The 14,769-nt window shown below is 37.2% G+C and overlaps 1 protein-coding gene across 1 annotated transcript; it reads right to left on the bottom strand.

Annotated features, from left to right (window-relative positions):
• Positions 1-2,884: 2,884 nt before the first annotated feature.
• PPP1R2 (protein phosphatase 1 regulatory inhibitor subunit 2) lies at positions 2,885-14,506 on the bottom strand. Its single transcript, XM_075202246.1, has 6 exons — positions 14,288-14,506; positions 12,962-13,069; positions 11,290-11,376; positions 9,762-9,853; positions 8,598-8,747; positions 2,885-3,931 (listed from the first exon to the last, which is right to left on the bottom strand). The coding sequence occupies exons 1-6, from the start codon at positions 14,398-14,400 to the stop codon at positions 3,879-3,881; spliced, it is 603 nt and encodes a 200-aa protein (XP_075058347.1). The 5' UTR covers positions 14,401-14,506; the 3' UTR covers positions 2,885-3,878.
• Positions 14,507-14,769: the final 263 nt, after the last annotated feature.

Genomic DNA, 14,769 nt, shown 5'->3' with positions numbered 1-14,769 from the left:
GATACAAAACACAGTGATGTGCGGATAAGACACCACGTGGAACTGTGATTGACATAAAAATTTATATACACACGCCCCCCAGGTCGAGGAAGTATCGGAGGATTGTTGTGGATCTGTCAGGAGTCTATACACACTACACAGCAGAAACGAGATTGGAACGAAAATATTAAACAGTACGACCAACCAAATGAGGAGACCATCGTGTAACTGTACACACTGACCCGACTTTTGAACGAGCGGTCGTATGTCGGCTGTTTCAGCCGATTATTGGAAGAAAACAGTGTAGTGTGTACCCAGCTTTACTAGGCGGTGCACGGTTCTTGTAGTGAAACACCATGTTTGCTTTTTGTCAAATATGGCATTGTGCATTTACACCAAACAACTCCACTTTGGCCTCATCTTTTCAGAGGATATTGTACCAAGAGTCTTGTTTCGTTGAGATGAACTTCATGACTAAATAATAAAGTGCACTACATGAGCATCACCTGGCACAAACTATCTTCTTTATCCACATGGAAGCAGAAAGGGTAGACTTACGTTTTCTTACATGACTTCATGTTGGCTTTATTTGTTAAATAATTAATGACAAACTAAAATCTGTTATGGGTTATTTGTCACATGAGATTAGACTTCTAAAATGTTAAGACTGGGCAAGGAATACATTGTTAAGTATGTGCAGATATGTATTAATAGAGTGATAAGATGGTGCACTTTCTCACATGACTATACATTTCACAGAACATTATGTGTGGCTGAGCCAAACCTATGAAGCCTATTCTCATGACTAACTTGCAACAACGCAGGTGCCTCACCATATGTCAGTAGTTTAAGAAAACTTAACCCCTTTTGATCTCATATATACAAGTGTTAATCATAAGCATTGACCACACATTCTTAGGAGCAGATTGGAGGTGCCAACTGCGCACATTGCTGGCCAATACAGTAAGGAATCCCTGCTCATTTTCTCTCTCTCTATGGGACGCAAGTATAGGTTTGAGTAAAAACATCCAGACGATGTGTCTCCACGGACTGTTATGGAGACACATCATGTCTATAAACTCGTGCATTGACGCGGATAGTCCAAAACATAATATACGTTTCTGACATGTTCTCTCTTCAGTGTGCATCAGTTTCACCGTTTCCTGCTGGGTTCTGCAGTGTTAATATAGCTCCGTAACATATAATAGAGTTGTAGGAGGAGCACAATCAGTAGTAGTTAGTAAGTAGATATTACACTATGATGCAGGCAGAGGAGGGCTGGCAAATTTTAGTTTGGGGGGGCAAGATTTGACACAGCACCCTATTAGGAATATTTTAAAGGAAATAAAATGCAGATGGGCCAGTGACCCAGCCCAAGGTAGCCCACTATGGGACCAGCCGCACCGACTTACCTGCCCCTGCGTGCAGGGAAGACTTCAGATGCATTATTGAACACACTTGTATTGGAAAAACTATCAAGTAGATATTACACTATGCTGCAGTTAAGGTTTCCGATGAATTAAGATGCTTCAAAGGCTCCATTATGGTGAGAACTAAATACAAGATTTTGTCTATGCTTTTTACTAAAATAGTTTTTCGACAATGTGCACATTCAATTATTTTGTTGCATTTTTCCATTAAGCTTTCTTAGTAAGCTACTAAACGTAAACAGATTACCAATGTGAAGATGTCAAGTTTCTCTTTTTCCATGTACCCAGAAAAGCAGACCAGTTTCATGTGTAAATGTAATGTCTTTGTAGGTAACATTTACCATACAGGCATAGGAACAAGGTAAATAAATACACATGTGATCAAACCTGTTTAGCATTATCACTTCTATTACTCAAAAAGAAGTGGCCTAAATGTTTTCGCAATACAAATGATTTACTATGAATTACCTTTAAAAACAAAACAGCAAATTTAGTTTACTGTACATTCATGATAGAAGATTTAAAAGGGGTTGTCCAAATTTACACCCCCCCCCCTTCATCTGCGGCCCCAGACAGCTGCTCCCTCTCTTTTTTTTTTTTTTTTGCATAAAAAGTGGAGAAGACTGAATGGGAGCAGCGGGCGTCCGTGACAAGGGACCTCCCCTATGTGCTCCAGGTAGCTCATGCACCACAGCTAGTAGGAGGAGGAACTAGTGCAATGCATTCTGCACTTCCTAATTCTATATGGGAAAGTCTGATGAGCACATGGGGAGTCCAAGTAGTATCTGGAGAAGATTGAAAGACATGTGGGGAAGACGACAGTCATGTCAGTGGAGTTTTAAAGTAGATGTGGGACTTGGGGGGCATTTTGTGAAAAGTGAAGATCTAAGGCATGTGGAGCAAGTGCCAGGTCTGAGTAGCATGTGGTGGAATTATGAAACAGGTGGGCATGAGTGCTGTTGTGTTGCTGAAGTTGTTTTGGGGCTGTTAGTTTAATTCTTGAAATGAAGAGACAGGTGCAGCTGTTTTGGAGGTTAGAGAACACCACATTCGGCCCTTGAAATATAAGAAGTTGCCCATCACTCTTATAAACACTTTTCATAAAACAATTTACTTTTTCTGACACTGGAAGCAGTCTCATGTGGCTCAGTAGTTCAAGCAGCATATGTTACACATTCCTTTGTAAGTCAGGTATTTGTAATACATGTCAGTTGTACAATGAGCAAATTGGATACATAAGTTGTGAAATATCTGACCATAGAAATAATGCACAGATCCATGCAGAAAATGTAGACAGTATTCCATATAAAACAAAGATAAAATAGGTTTGTTTCATTTTATGCCTATTGATGAGTAAAACAGTTATTTTGTAAATAAAACTTTACTACAGTGAATCGTACTCAACAAGGAACATTACTGGAGAGCGTTGTTTAACACAGATACCAGCATTACATACTGCACACATCATACCAGAATGCCTGAATTACTTATTTATTTCAGGATAGATTGTATATAGCTTAACACCCAAAACACAATTTGCAAAGTAATCAGTGCATCTTAATTACTTCCGTCTTGCTCATCTTAGATGGTACATTTATACAAAAGCTAACTGGTTAAAAGGCTTTGTAACAACATAGCCTATCTAGGACTGTTATGGATGTATTTTCTACAATCGTTCTGGACTGCATAAGCAGTAAATCATACATAAGTACTCAATGCAATGGAGTCTCTCAAATGTTTGATTATACGGTGCTCATCTCCATGACGTGGTCTTCTGACATCCCACGGCTACAGCAGCTGTTACAGAAAATACTTTTACAAGGATCTATTAGAAGATTTCACTTTCTGGTCCTTCAATACACAAACCAAGATGACTGTGCCAGACGTCCATTATATTATATGAAAGGCAAATCTGCAAGAATACCCCCCGCCCCCCCGACAGTGGCAGTGTAGTAGAATCCACTTACAGATTAAAATAGATATTTGAAGAAATGGCTGCATGGCTGTCAGACTCTGAGCCATTAGAGAAGATCTAGAACAAGCTGAACAAAATATCTGTTGTTTTTGAAGACAATAAAAATGAAGACTTTAATCTGTGCCTCATTACAGTCCTCTTGTTCTTACAGAATAGGTCATAATACATGAAACAGCAACTTTTTAAAACCTTTAACCAAGGTGTTAACATGCAGAAAGCCATATACGTGTCTTACAAGTGACAAACATATGGCATGTCATTAACACGGCGTGTGTAAACCAATATCTGAATTCTGTTCTGCCAGCTTTGGAAACAGAATATGCCAGACAAGCTTGTAAATCATTAAATAGCATTGGCTTATTAGTTAAGGATCTTCATGACAAAAGTGGTAACAGAAAAGCATCCTTCTATGCTTCTCACTTTAGTCCATAGGTCTTCAGATCAGTGCGTGTGCAGTGTTATGGCAATAAATAGACCATTAGCAAGCAGTGCAATCATTGCCTCCTCTGCAGAACTTGTTCATTACTCTGCAGCTGATCAGGATGAGCTGGAGAAAAAAACAAAACAAAAACAAATATGGATTTATTAAGCTATTTTATCTTGTCCTTCAGATTCCCAAAGCAGACAAACAAAAACCAAACATTGTGAAACAGATTTTGTTCTAGGTTCTATCAATGGGGTGAACGACTCTAGTGCAATAAACAGCAATGCAACATGCAGGAAGAACCTTTACATACGAAAGTGGTTCAAAACATTAATGCACATTAAGTACAATTATAAAATAGTGTTTCGAGTAGACATACAAAACAAAAAACATAAAAAATTCACGAGATATCAATTATGGCTTTTTAAAAATAAAAATGAATAATTTATATGAACTTATGTATACTCTACAATCTCAGCCATTGTTGACTGATTTATCTGTCCAAAAGTGAGCAGTAAATGCCAAGAGTAAAGCAAAGTATAGAATAATAGAAAGCCATGATGGAATTGCATCCAAAATAGTAATACTTTGCACATGACTGGCCAAGTTTGTTCCTTACAATGACTTCTTATACAGTATTGCCTAATGGGGTTAAGGTCTGGGCTCAGGATTTATTTTGGTATTGAAGCGACTCCAATGTAGCTTTTGCCATTTGCTTTGGGCCACTGTCACATAAATTACAGATCTGTGTCCCTTGAACAGTATTTCCATCTTTGCTGTAGAAAATTAAGTCCATAGACCACTTGGTGGCATCCGTAGGTGCCCTTTTTGTATGAATACCCAGTTTTGGAGGATTGACAAACTCATAGTTGTGGTATATTCTCCCAAATGCTTTATCATTTTACAGTACTCAAGGGAATTTAAAAAAAGTCTTCAAGACCTCCTTACAATCTTCCCGATTGGGGCTTTTCAGTGAACTTTTCTCTGACTTGCTTTCAATGTTCTTTGATCTTCATGTGAAGCTAGTTTGCAAATGCAGGACCTCTCATAGACAGGTACATTTATTTTTACATAATTTCTGTCACCTCAGTTGACAAGAGTGTTAATGTAGGTGTTCTTTAGCAGAAGGAGTGAATGAAGTTCCATGTTTCTATCAGAAAGAAAAAATCTTACAAGAATATTGATTGACACATTAAGCAAAACAGAGGTGCAAGTGCAATATAACCATTTAGGGTTAACCAAAGCAACAACAAAATGAGTAATCTAAATAGAATAAGTAGATCATATGATGTAGTATAACTGTGATATACTGATATGCAAAGGAACATAACTGAACATAAAGACAAATAGAATTAAAGAGTAAATAAACTAAAAGTTTGGTTCTCACCCACTGTCCCTAATATTGCTATAATGGCTCCAAGTATAACAGTCAGTACTGGTTTCATGTATTGGATAGGCAAAGTAGATTTCTAATCTGCATTTGGATAATGTAAACACTATTGAAGAATTTGGGGTGTGCATCCTAGAGAACAGACTGACAAAACTATCTCAAAATGGGTCAATAGGAGGTATTGATTTCTATGGTGTATGAAAGTATCGCAAAGCTGTATATACGGTGTAAAGATCGATGTTCTAGAACTTTGGCTTATTTCAAGTGCAAAGTGCATCAACAGTCTGTAGATATTAGAAAAAAATAAAATCAATGAAAATGCAATACCACACATCGCCTGTGCATTACTCAAATATACAATTTAGAAAAAGCTATTCTCCCCCCAACCGCCTTCCCCCACTTTGAGCAGCTTGGAACATTTCCATATGTCTAGGTTGGAAATTTTATTAGGTGAAATTTGAATAGCATAGTCAAGTTTGGGGAAAACATTCTATTTAAAGGACCAAATTACTGCCCAATAAGGATAGATTTAAGAATTAACAATTCTTTAGGGTTCTATAAATATTTTGCATTATTGGTGTTTAATAAAGTCTATATTACTTCTTATAATGTGGTCAAATATGTATCCTTAAATATTTTTAATGCCATTTTAGACCTTGAATGTGATGATTTCCTGACATATTCAAAATCAATAAGAGCGAGAAGTATCAATTTTTGTTGATTTTGTATCCAGAGATCTATCTAAAATATTTAAGTGTCTGGGACAGATTTTTCTGGTTGTAAAATGAACAGCAGAATGTTATCTGTAAATAATGCCAATTTATATTCTTGGTTTCCAACCACAATACCCATCACTGGAGGGCATAAAAAGCTCCAGTGACTAATGCAAAATTAAATTGGTATTATGGGATTAGAGCTTTTTGTATGGTCAAAGTATTCAATTACTCCAAAACGTTCCTGATATTTGATACACAGCTTTTCCCCTCAAATGAAAACTGTTTGGTCTCTATTAATGACGGATACAAGATAGTTTTCAGTCTTTCCATTAAGATCGCACATTTAAGAGATCTTGTCCTTTATCATTCTGGTGACTCTAGGGGTTAAATTTATCAAGCGGCGAGTTCCCGTCTGGTTTGAAGAATAGAGATGTTGCCTATAGCAACCAGATTCTAGTTATTTATTTAGCACATTCTAAAAAATGATAGCTAGAATCTGACAGGTTGCTATAGGCAACATCTCCACTTTTCAAACCCGCCGGAAACTCGTAGCTTGATAAATTTAACCCTAAGTCTCGCACAACTACAGGAATAACCATTATGTAAGCAGAACTAAAGTGCTTTAAATTACCTCTAAACTCTTCACTTATTAAAATATGAATGGAAGTTCAGCCATGTGACTGCCTAAGAGCTAACACTCTCCCATAAAACCATGTGTCCCTGACCACATAAACAGTTTAAGTGTATTATGATCTTTTCTTCTGTAATAGGGTCAGACATCAACTTTACTGAATGTTCAGAGATTTGTGCCAATTTTACTTCATTCCAACATTTTTTTTTCTTTTCCTGATCTATTCATTCTTATTCATAAATAGCTTCATAAAGCTTCCTGAACGTTATTTATGATACCCTTGCCCTAATGTCAAAATCTGACCTTATCTCTAAGCTCTATAATATTAAGAGACATCTCAACGCTGCACGCTAGAGAGCATCTTCCCTGTTATATTTCTATGTTTATACAATTGGTGTTTAAATGCACTGCATTTGTGCATCTAGATTCTATTCAGGAAGCTTTTGTGCAAAATGTGTGTTCTCATCCTATTATATCTGCTCACATATTAAATTGTTTCTCCCTTTAACACTGCCCTAGTTATCTCCCAGAAAGGAATGGGAGGGGGAGTTACATGTTGCTGGTTGCCTATTACATCATTTATTGCCAGGATTTCTCTAGTATTTATTTTATTTTCAAAAAAACAATATGAACTAGCTAAATAGGACAGGAAGTTCCACGGTCTGATATCACTGTGACTAATTTGAAAACAGGTTGATGCATGGTCAGATATCAATATGGATTCTACTCTTGTTTCTCTCACTTTATATGTCATATTGATATCAGGAACAAAATGAAAAAAAAAAATCAATGCATGACAATGTTATGTGCAGAAGATAAATAGGCATATTCAAAGTCTGTAGGATGTCAAGACCTCTGTATCTACAAGGTTCATTGTATACAGTGTATTTACAATTATCTGTCCAGTCTAATCTCCCGCTACAATTATATTCATCAGCAAAAAATATAGTTTGGCAATAAGATTAAGAAGCACTTATCATACACATTATGGGATATACATTAGAGTAGATATTTTGCCTCATTAGTTACTACATATCTACTTCCTTGTCAATTACTTTATTTAGACAGTATGACAAAGACAAAACCTTTCCTATTAAATACCTACTCTTTATATACAGTTAAAAGAGGTATATGCTACTGAAACTGGCTTCTGTGTATTCATTTATGTTCTATGGGACTTACATGTGTTTCCTGGAGAAAAGATATCAGAATTATCTTTGTTTATATGAAATGTAACCTGTTTATGTTTAACTAGAGAACCGATAGCCCCTACATTCTAGTAGACAACATGTATAATACAATCTGCATGAAAGACCGTTCTTTCAATCAAAACATTCACATTACTTCTGTTATCTTTTGGAACCCTGCAGGTAGTAGAAACTAGATACTACTTGTTACCCTCTATGACCTGCTTCTAAGATTATGGGAACCTGATGGCATAAGAATGCTTACAGATGTGGGTTTTGAAACTAACAGAATAGAAAAGTACAAAAACAGGAATTGAAGCAGCCAAGCTGCTGGGCAGTTGCTACATGTGGTAAATGAGTATCAATCTAACCTGGCACTAAAAACAAAACAAAACCTAGAATTTTTGACTCCACTTGTGTGGCCATTAATGTTCCCATAGTCTCTTTTATCACCCTTACCATTTCTTCATAGGAGGTAAGAGAAGGTGGTATATCTTTAAAATATGGAGTGGCCTATACCTCCTGCTTTAGCCGGAGTCAGGGATCCCAGGAACATGCCCACTACATATGCTGCTAGCTGGTGGTAAGCTTGGATAGTACTATCTGCCAAGTGGGCAAAATGATTTCCATGCACTTGCAGCAAAGCATATCTGCACGTGGTGAACACTTTTTAAAGCCAGTTTCTAATTAACTTTAAGATGAATTGGCAGCATAGGGATTTTTTATTTATTATCATCATCATCATCATCATCATCTAGACACTGACAGTATACGAAGAACTCAGCTTTACTAAGTCACCCTACCCCGGTATTAGAAGATGTAGGACAGCTTCAGTTGCATGCACTCTACAACATATCCATTTTACCTTCTGTGTCCGTTATATCTTGCATCTCTTCATCCTCTTCATCTTCGTCTTCCCCTGCCAGCTCTTTAGCTATTAACTGTCTGGCCAGCTTGATATTCATGCCCTCATTGTAATGATATTTTCTTCTCATTTCAAACTCTTTCTTTTTTTCTGTTAAAATAAAGCAAAGTGTTTAGTTCACAATTATATATTGCAGATTATATTATTCACAATGATTAGTCTTTCCCCAATAGCAGCTCGCTGTGCTAATCCACTTTTGAAACTAGACAAACATTAGAAGGCTCTTCTACAGTCAATGCAGAGCACAGAATTGCCTTTTCCAATATTATGTATATCCCAGAGGCACAAGCTCTAACCAGGGCAATCTATAATATATTTTTTTCCCACATTTTTTAGAATTGTATACTGGCTCAAAGACCAAGTGTTACAGATTTGTCTGTATATATCTGGTATGGCACCACAAGCATCCCAAGAGGTTTGCACAAGAATAAAACAGAAATAACTGAGCTACATAAATACACACAGTGCTAACAATGCAAGTGTTGGCATACATTTTACAATCTAATTTTAGCAACAAATGACCATATACACAATATTTAATTCTGTGTCTTTTCATATATAAACTGATGCAGTTGTTAAGAACATGACTTGTAAAGTGGCGCCACATGACAGATTTTCAGGTAACAAAAAAATAGCTAAGGACTGAAGTTCTTTAGTAATTCTAAACGGTTTTCCTGCTGGCTGAATTAAAAACGTTTTACATGGCAGCAATCTGTTCAAGTCATAGTGTGATAGCTAGAGAATACCACAGACTTCAATTAAGCCCCGTTTTTGCACTAGCTGTGTTGCTGCTGTCCCTAAACATTGTTTGCAGCCCCCTTTGTCAGAGAAGGAAAGCCCATTTATTTCAATTCATCAGCATCCTCAAAGGGAAAGAAAAACACAGTACAACAAATGCTCATGTGCTGCATGCAACATGTGTCTGTTTGACGCCACACTTATTTCCACAATGACACTTGTGTACTTAAAGTCCTAGAGTGGTTACTCCATAAATATGTAGCATTAAACCAGAATAACAATTATCTGAGACTGTGGTAACAAATGCCACATAAGAATAAAAAAATAAATCTCACTACACTGAATCCCAAAATGACTTGCCAGTACCTCTCTCCTCTGGTGTTAGTTCCTCATCTTCCTCTTCACTGCTCTCTTCTTGAGTTAAGAATTTAGGATCCTGTCCTTCTGCAGCCTCTAACCTAAAGACAAGCCAGCCATTTACAAATCTGAATATACAGCATTGCATACAATATAAATACAAACACATCCAAAAACAAATAGTTTACAAAGGAGGTAAAGTCATCATCATCTATTTAAATAGCGCCACTTCCGCAGCGCTGTACAGATAACTCACATCAGTCCCTGTCCCATAGGAGCCTACAATCTAAAGCCCCTAACATACACACACACAGACCGAGAGACTAAGGGAAATTTAATAGCAGCCAATTAACCTACTAGTATATTTTTGGAGCGTGGGAGGAAACCGGAGCACCTGGAGGAAACCCAGCAAGCACGAGGAGAACATACAAACTCCACACAGATAAGGCCATAGTCGGGAATCAAACTCATAACCTCAGTGTTGTGAGACAGAAGTGCTATCCACTGAGCCACCGTACTACCCTCAAATCTTTTATCCCTTCCCACATGAAGTGTGTTCAGATCAGAAATTGCCCTGATGGCTGTGTTAAACATCTAAATACTAACTGAAGTATAAAATGAAATGTCCACTGGTTACTCCAAGGCACACATTTAGATAGTTTTATTGTCTGGGCAGTATTAGATCCCTTTCTTCAAACTAATTTTATCTGGTACTTCTCAAAACACATAAGGGATATTCACCAAAGTGTCAGCAGCTGAATGCAGCTGTAATAGTGTTAAAATTACTTCACACCACTGGAAGTGTGTTGGTAAACTGGAGTAAGAGCCATGACAGGTTTCTTTTTATAGAACATGAATTTACACCCCCCTCCTTCAGTACAAATAGTACAACATTTAAGTAGGCAACATGATGCATTAAAAGAAACTTTTAATCACAGATGTTACAAATTTTGAGCTCAGTTTACTGTGGGTTTATATTCTCCCAATCTTCATTGTTACAAGTCGCAAATAATTAAATTTAACAGACTGTTACATTTTTATTTTTTTTAGAAATTGTTTACATTGCAATCTTACCACCCTGTATATTAAGCGCTGGTAGTGTTAAACAAAATTAATGATTGGCTTATCACCGAAGGATAGCACAATCCTTTTTCAAGCTGCTGATATCTTGTGTGATAATCAAATTAACTATATAAGTGCCAAAGGAATATTTTTCCTTTCAGTACCCAACATGGAAGCTATCAGTTATATTACTTATCAAATGACAGCAAGCATGTTGGATTGAACCAAATGAGAAAACTTTAAAGGGAGTCAAGGGACAATGGTGAGAATAAATTAGGCAGATATACATGAAACGGAAGATGTTCAAATGTATTTCAAGCTAGAAATGGTGTTTGAAAGAAAAGGAAAGCTATCCAAGACAAGCATAAAAGCACTATGTTTCATTGATCAAGGGTCTGCTTTACAATATTTAAAAATGTTGGAATGAAAATAAAATTCGCACAAATGCAGAAAACCACTAACCAGCAATTCTTACTTTTTAGCCAAAACATCTGCTGTTAGAGCTTCATTAGATTCTGAGTCACTCATGGCTCCCTCATCATCGTCGTCATCCCCAATCATCCTGTTGGATAAAAAAGAGATACACCCGTCACATTGGGACTACACAGTAGAAAGGTAGTGTGAAAAATGGCCTCCCCTATATTAGCATCTACTTGTTTTTCTGGTCCATGACCAACTGTTTCAAAAAGCATAAAAATACAATACTTACCACTTAAAAAAGTAAAGCCACTATTAGACATTATATAATATAGATGAAATAACCAAATGTCCATCATGCTTCTCAGGTTGCCATGTAGGATGAGGTGCTTTGTTAACAAAGACTGCACGCATTTGCCATATACACTGTTTTTAATCGCATGTTAAAATGCAACTAAAACCCTGTACAAAAAGTTTAGCTTTATGTACACTATTAATATGGATTTACAAATGTGATACATTTCTATTGTTAAAATTATGTGACAAAACAGGAAGTTGTCATCTTGTTCAAGTTAAAAGCATATATAAAAACATATGGAAACTCTTGCTAACTGCATGTCTACAATGCAATGCCATAGAGATGAATATCATTTTTTATCTCTTCAGCCACAAAATAGAACAAAAATAAGTTTTCAAAAAATGTAAGTCTCTCATTGGGTGCATTGATTTTTATTTTCACACCCACTTCCGTGTACTCTTGTTACATTAGAGATTAATCCTAAATGTAGAAATTTAAACCCAGTGAGTATGAACCTAAGGTGCAACTTTGCACTAAAACTAAAGAAAATAATTGATGATTAGCCTTTAATAAGCATATATCTGATTGGTTGCTATGTTTTTAGCACAAATGTGCACTTTTGAGAACTGTTAATAACCATCATTCACTTGATGAGATCCCTAACGAGACCAGATATTTGTTTCACACCCAGTGGAATTTAATGCTGAAAGCTGTCCATCCTTGGATACCACTGATGTGATCACACAAGACAAAAACGCCATTAAACATGTTAAGCTTTAGTTCCGTATACGCACTTCAGAGGCAAGTGTGGACAAACTGAATTGTGACTGAATTTAAAAGCACACCTTACACTCAGTCTCTGTGTATGCAAACACCTGAAATAAGCTTTCAAAGTTTGCTTCCGTCCCCATTACATAACATTCCTAAAGAGATTTCCCAGGCCAGGCTTGCTGGCGGGACACAGTATGGGATATGTGACGAACAGGACAGGTAGGAGTTTCTCTTTAAGAGCCTCCATATATAGTATTGCATTGTTTCTTTCTATGTCTATGTGCCTCCAGCAATCAACTAGAGGAAGAATCCAAGCAAGACTGTGTAAGGTTAGCAAAAAGTGCATTGATGAGATCAGGAATGAAGGGGGTAGGACGACTGCTGGGTAGGCAAAAGTGATGGATATATATAATACATTGAGCAATTCTACACTTAAGATGGCCGAGGGGGTCATTAGACACATGGACATTTGCATATAAAGGCAGAAAAACAATACATGTTTTCTATTGTAAAACTCCATAAATGAACTATTTTGAAGCAAGGTCACCAGACTTTAAAGACAAAAGGTTTCATATAAGTTATAAACTATATTTGCACACATAGGCTCTTTTCAAAGACACATTTTGTAACATTACAAGAAAAATATATATATAATTATTACCTGTGGTATGGTGTACTAGGTTCATCTATTTTCATTAATCCATAGTCTTTATCAGAAGGATGATAAGTAGCGAGAATATTCATTTCATCCCACTTCTGGGACTTTTTACTAGAAATGAGAACATGTTTAGCCAAGTCAAACATTTCCTAAATATATTGTAGTTTCAGGTACGGACAATAGTTCTGATAAAGGAAATGTGCAATATTTGTTTTTCCCCCTTATTGACTGAGGAGCACTTCAGTATTACCTTTCTTTTTAAAATTTTATAGCACAATATTGGGCTCCTGGCCATGAGCACACATTAGCAGGTTTGTGTTTTGAATACACAAATCTGAGGAAGGGTAACAGCCCTGAAATTTTGTTTTTTGGCTGTTCTGGAAAAAAATGACTACTGCAGAAATTATTCCTTCATCTGACTAAGAATATTGGAACCAAAGGAGGAGACACAAATATTTGATTATTTTCTTCAGACTAGTTTCCCTTTAACCTGATTCTGAGCAGCAACAGTGTATGTTGGGTTGGAAGCTCTAACCAGCAGCATATTTATGAAGACCAGCAGCAGGAGCCGTGTTATTATTGCTCAAGCAGGTATCTCCCCTGCCTATAAAACTATTAGCTATAGTGTTACCTGCATACCATAGCAGCTTAGTGCATCTAAAAGTGTTGGTGTGCAGGGGAGATCCATTGGAGCCTCCTCCTCACTATTGAATCTCACCAAACTTTTTTTTTTTTGTTTAGTAAAACATTTAAATAAAAATATTAAAAAGTATGTTCCTTCCCTAACCCCATCATACCCAGACCAAATAACACCATGTCTGACACAGTGAAAGTGTGCGCTGTAATACACATACCTGTCTCAAAGGGTTAACCTAAATTAATGTATATAGTTTAAAATGCTCACCACAAGACTCAAAAGTTTTACATTTAATGTTTATTTTGCATGACATCTGTAATTCTCATAGCCATGTACCACCCACCCCTATTTATTTTCTGTATATCTGGATATTTCAAAACCTTAATAAAATTTAAAGAGCAAAAAAAGTAATCCATTAAAAATCAAAAGTACATACACATTTAACTACCATATTTAGAGTTTGGTAAGCTTATTTACAAGTTGGGTTAACTAGGGGTAGTATTTCGATGTCCCTGTCAGAGGACAGGTAAACTTTGCCTGCCCTTCTCCAGCTATGACTACAGGCTCCCCAGATGGGGTCACACTACACACTCCAGCATGCTGGGGCTTCCCCCAACAACAGAACAGCCACAGGCTACTTATCACCATAACAGAGCCCCGTGTCCCGCTATCAGCAGAACGACCCCTCCCACCTCTGGTCATCATCTCTGTCCTCGGCCAGCTCAGCTTTGCTGACCACACAAACTTCCGCAGTGTCCGAGCCCTTGTTCTTCAGGATGCCTTTGATCGGCCTGTGTGCCTCCATTCTCCGGCCGGAGCTCAGTACCGGAGAGAGCCGCACAACCAGCACCTGCTGCGTTTCCACCCGGTCACCGCCTGCTACGTCATCAGGAGCATGTTCACGTCACATCCGGCGTGACACGGGGGGTGTTGTGAGACGGACCGGGAGCTTTCTGCAATGCGCCATCACCATGGAAACCATAAACCTGTCAGACTGTGTCATATGGTCATAACTTCTATTACTAATGATATCTTTATAGTTGTTATTATTATCTACAAGAAACTCACAATGTGCTCACTGTTTACCTCTTACAGTAAAATAGTATTTTTAGTTTTCATTTCCGTCAATTACAGGTTTTTGGGGTGATTAGGTAAAAGCCGAAATGCCGGAATG

This window comes from Mixophyes fleayi, chromosome 3 (assembly GCF_038048845.1).
Source record: "Mixophyes fleayi isolate aMixFle1 chromosome 3, aMixFle1.hap1, whole genome shotgun sequence".
Classification (NCBI taxonomy): domain Eukaryota; kingdom Metazoa; phylum Chordata; class Amphibia; order Anura; family Limnodynastidae; genus Mixophyes; species Mixophyes fleayi.
The sequence above is the reverse complement of the archived record's forward strand: the minus strand, read 5'-3'. Positions and strand labels throughout refer to the sequence as shown.

Excerpts from the sequence above, each read along its gene's own strand:
- PPP1R2 (XM_075202246.1), bottom strand. The coding sequence starts at position 14,400 with ATGGAGGCACACAGGCCGATCAAAGGCATCCTGAAGAACAAGGGCTCG. Across the intron at positions 9,854-11,289 it reads GCAGATGTTTTGGCTAAAAA|GTTAGAGGCTGCAGAAGGAC; the intron begins GTAAGAATTGCT and ends GCTTGTCTTTAG. Across the intron at positions 3,932-8,597 it reads AGATATAACGGACACAGAAG|CTCATCCTGATCAGCTGCAG; the intron begins GTAAAATGGATA and ends TTTTTTCTCCAG.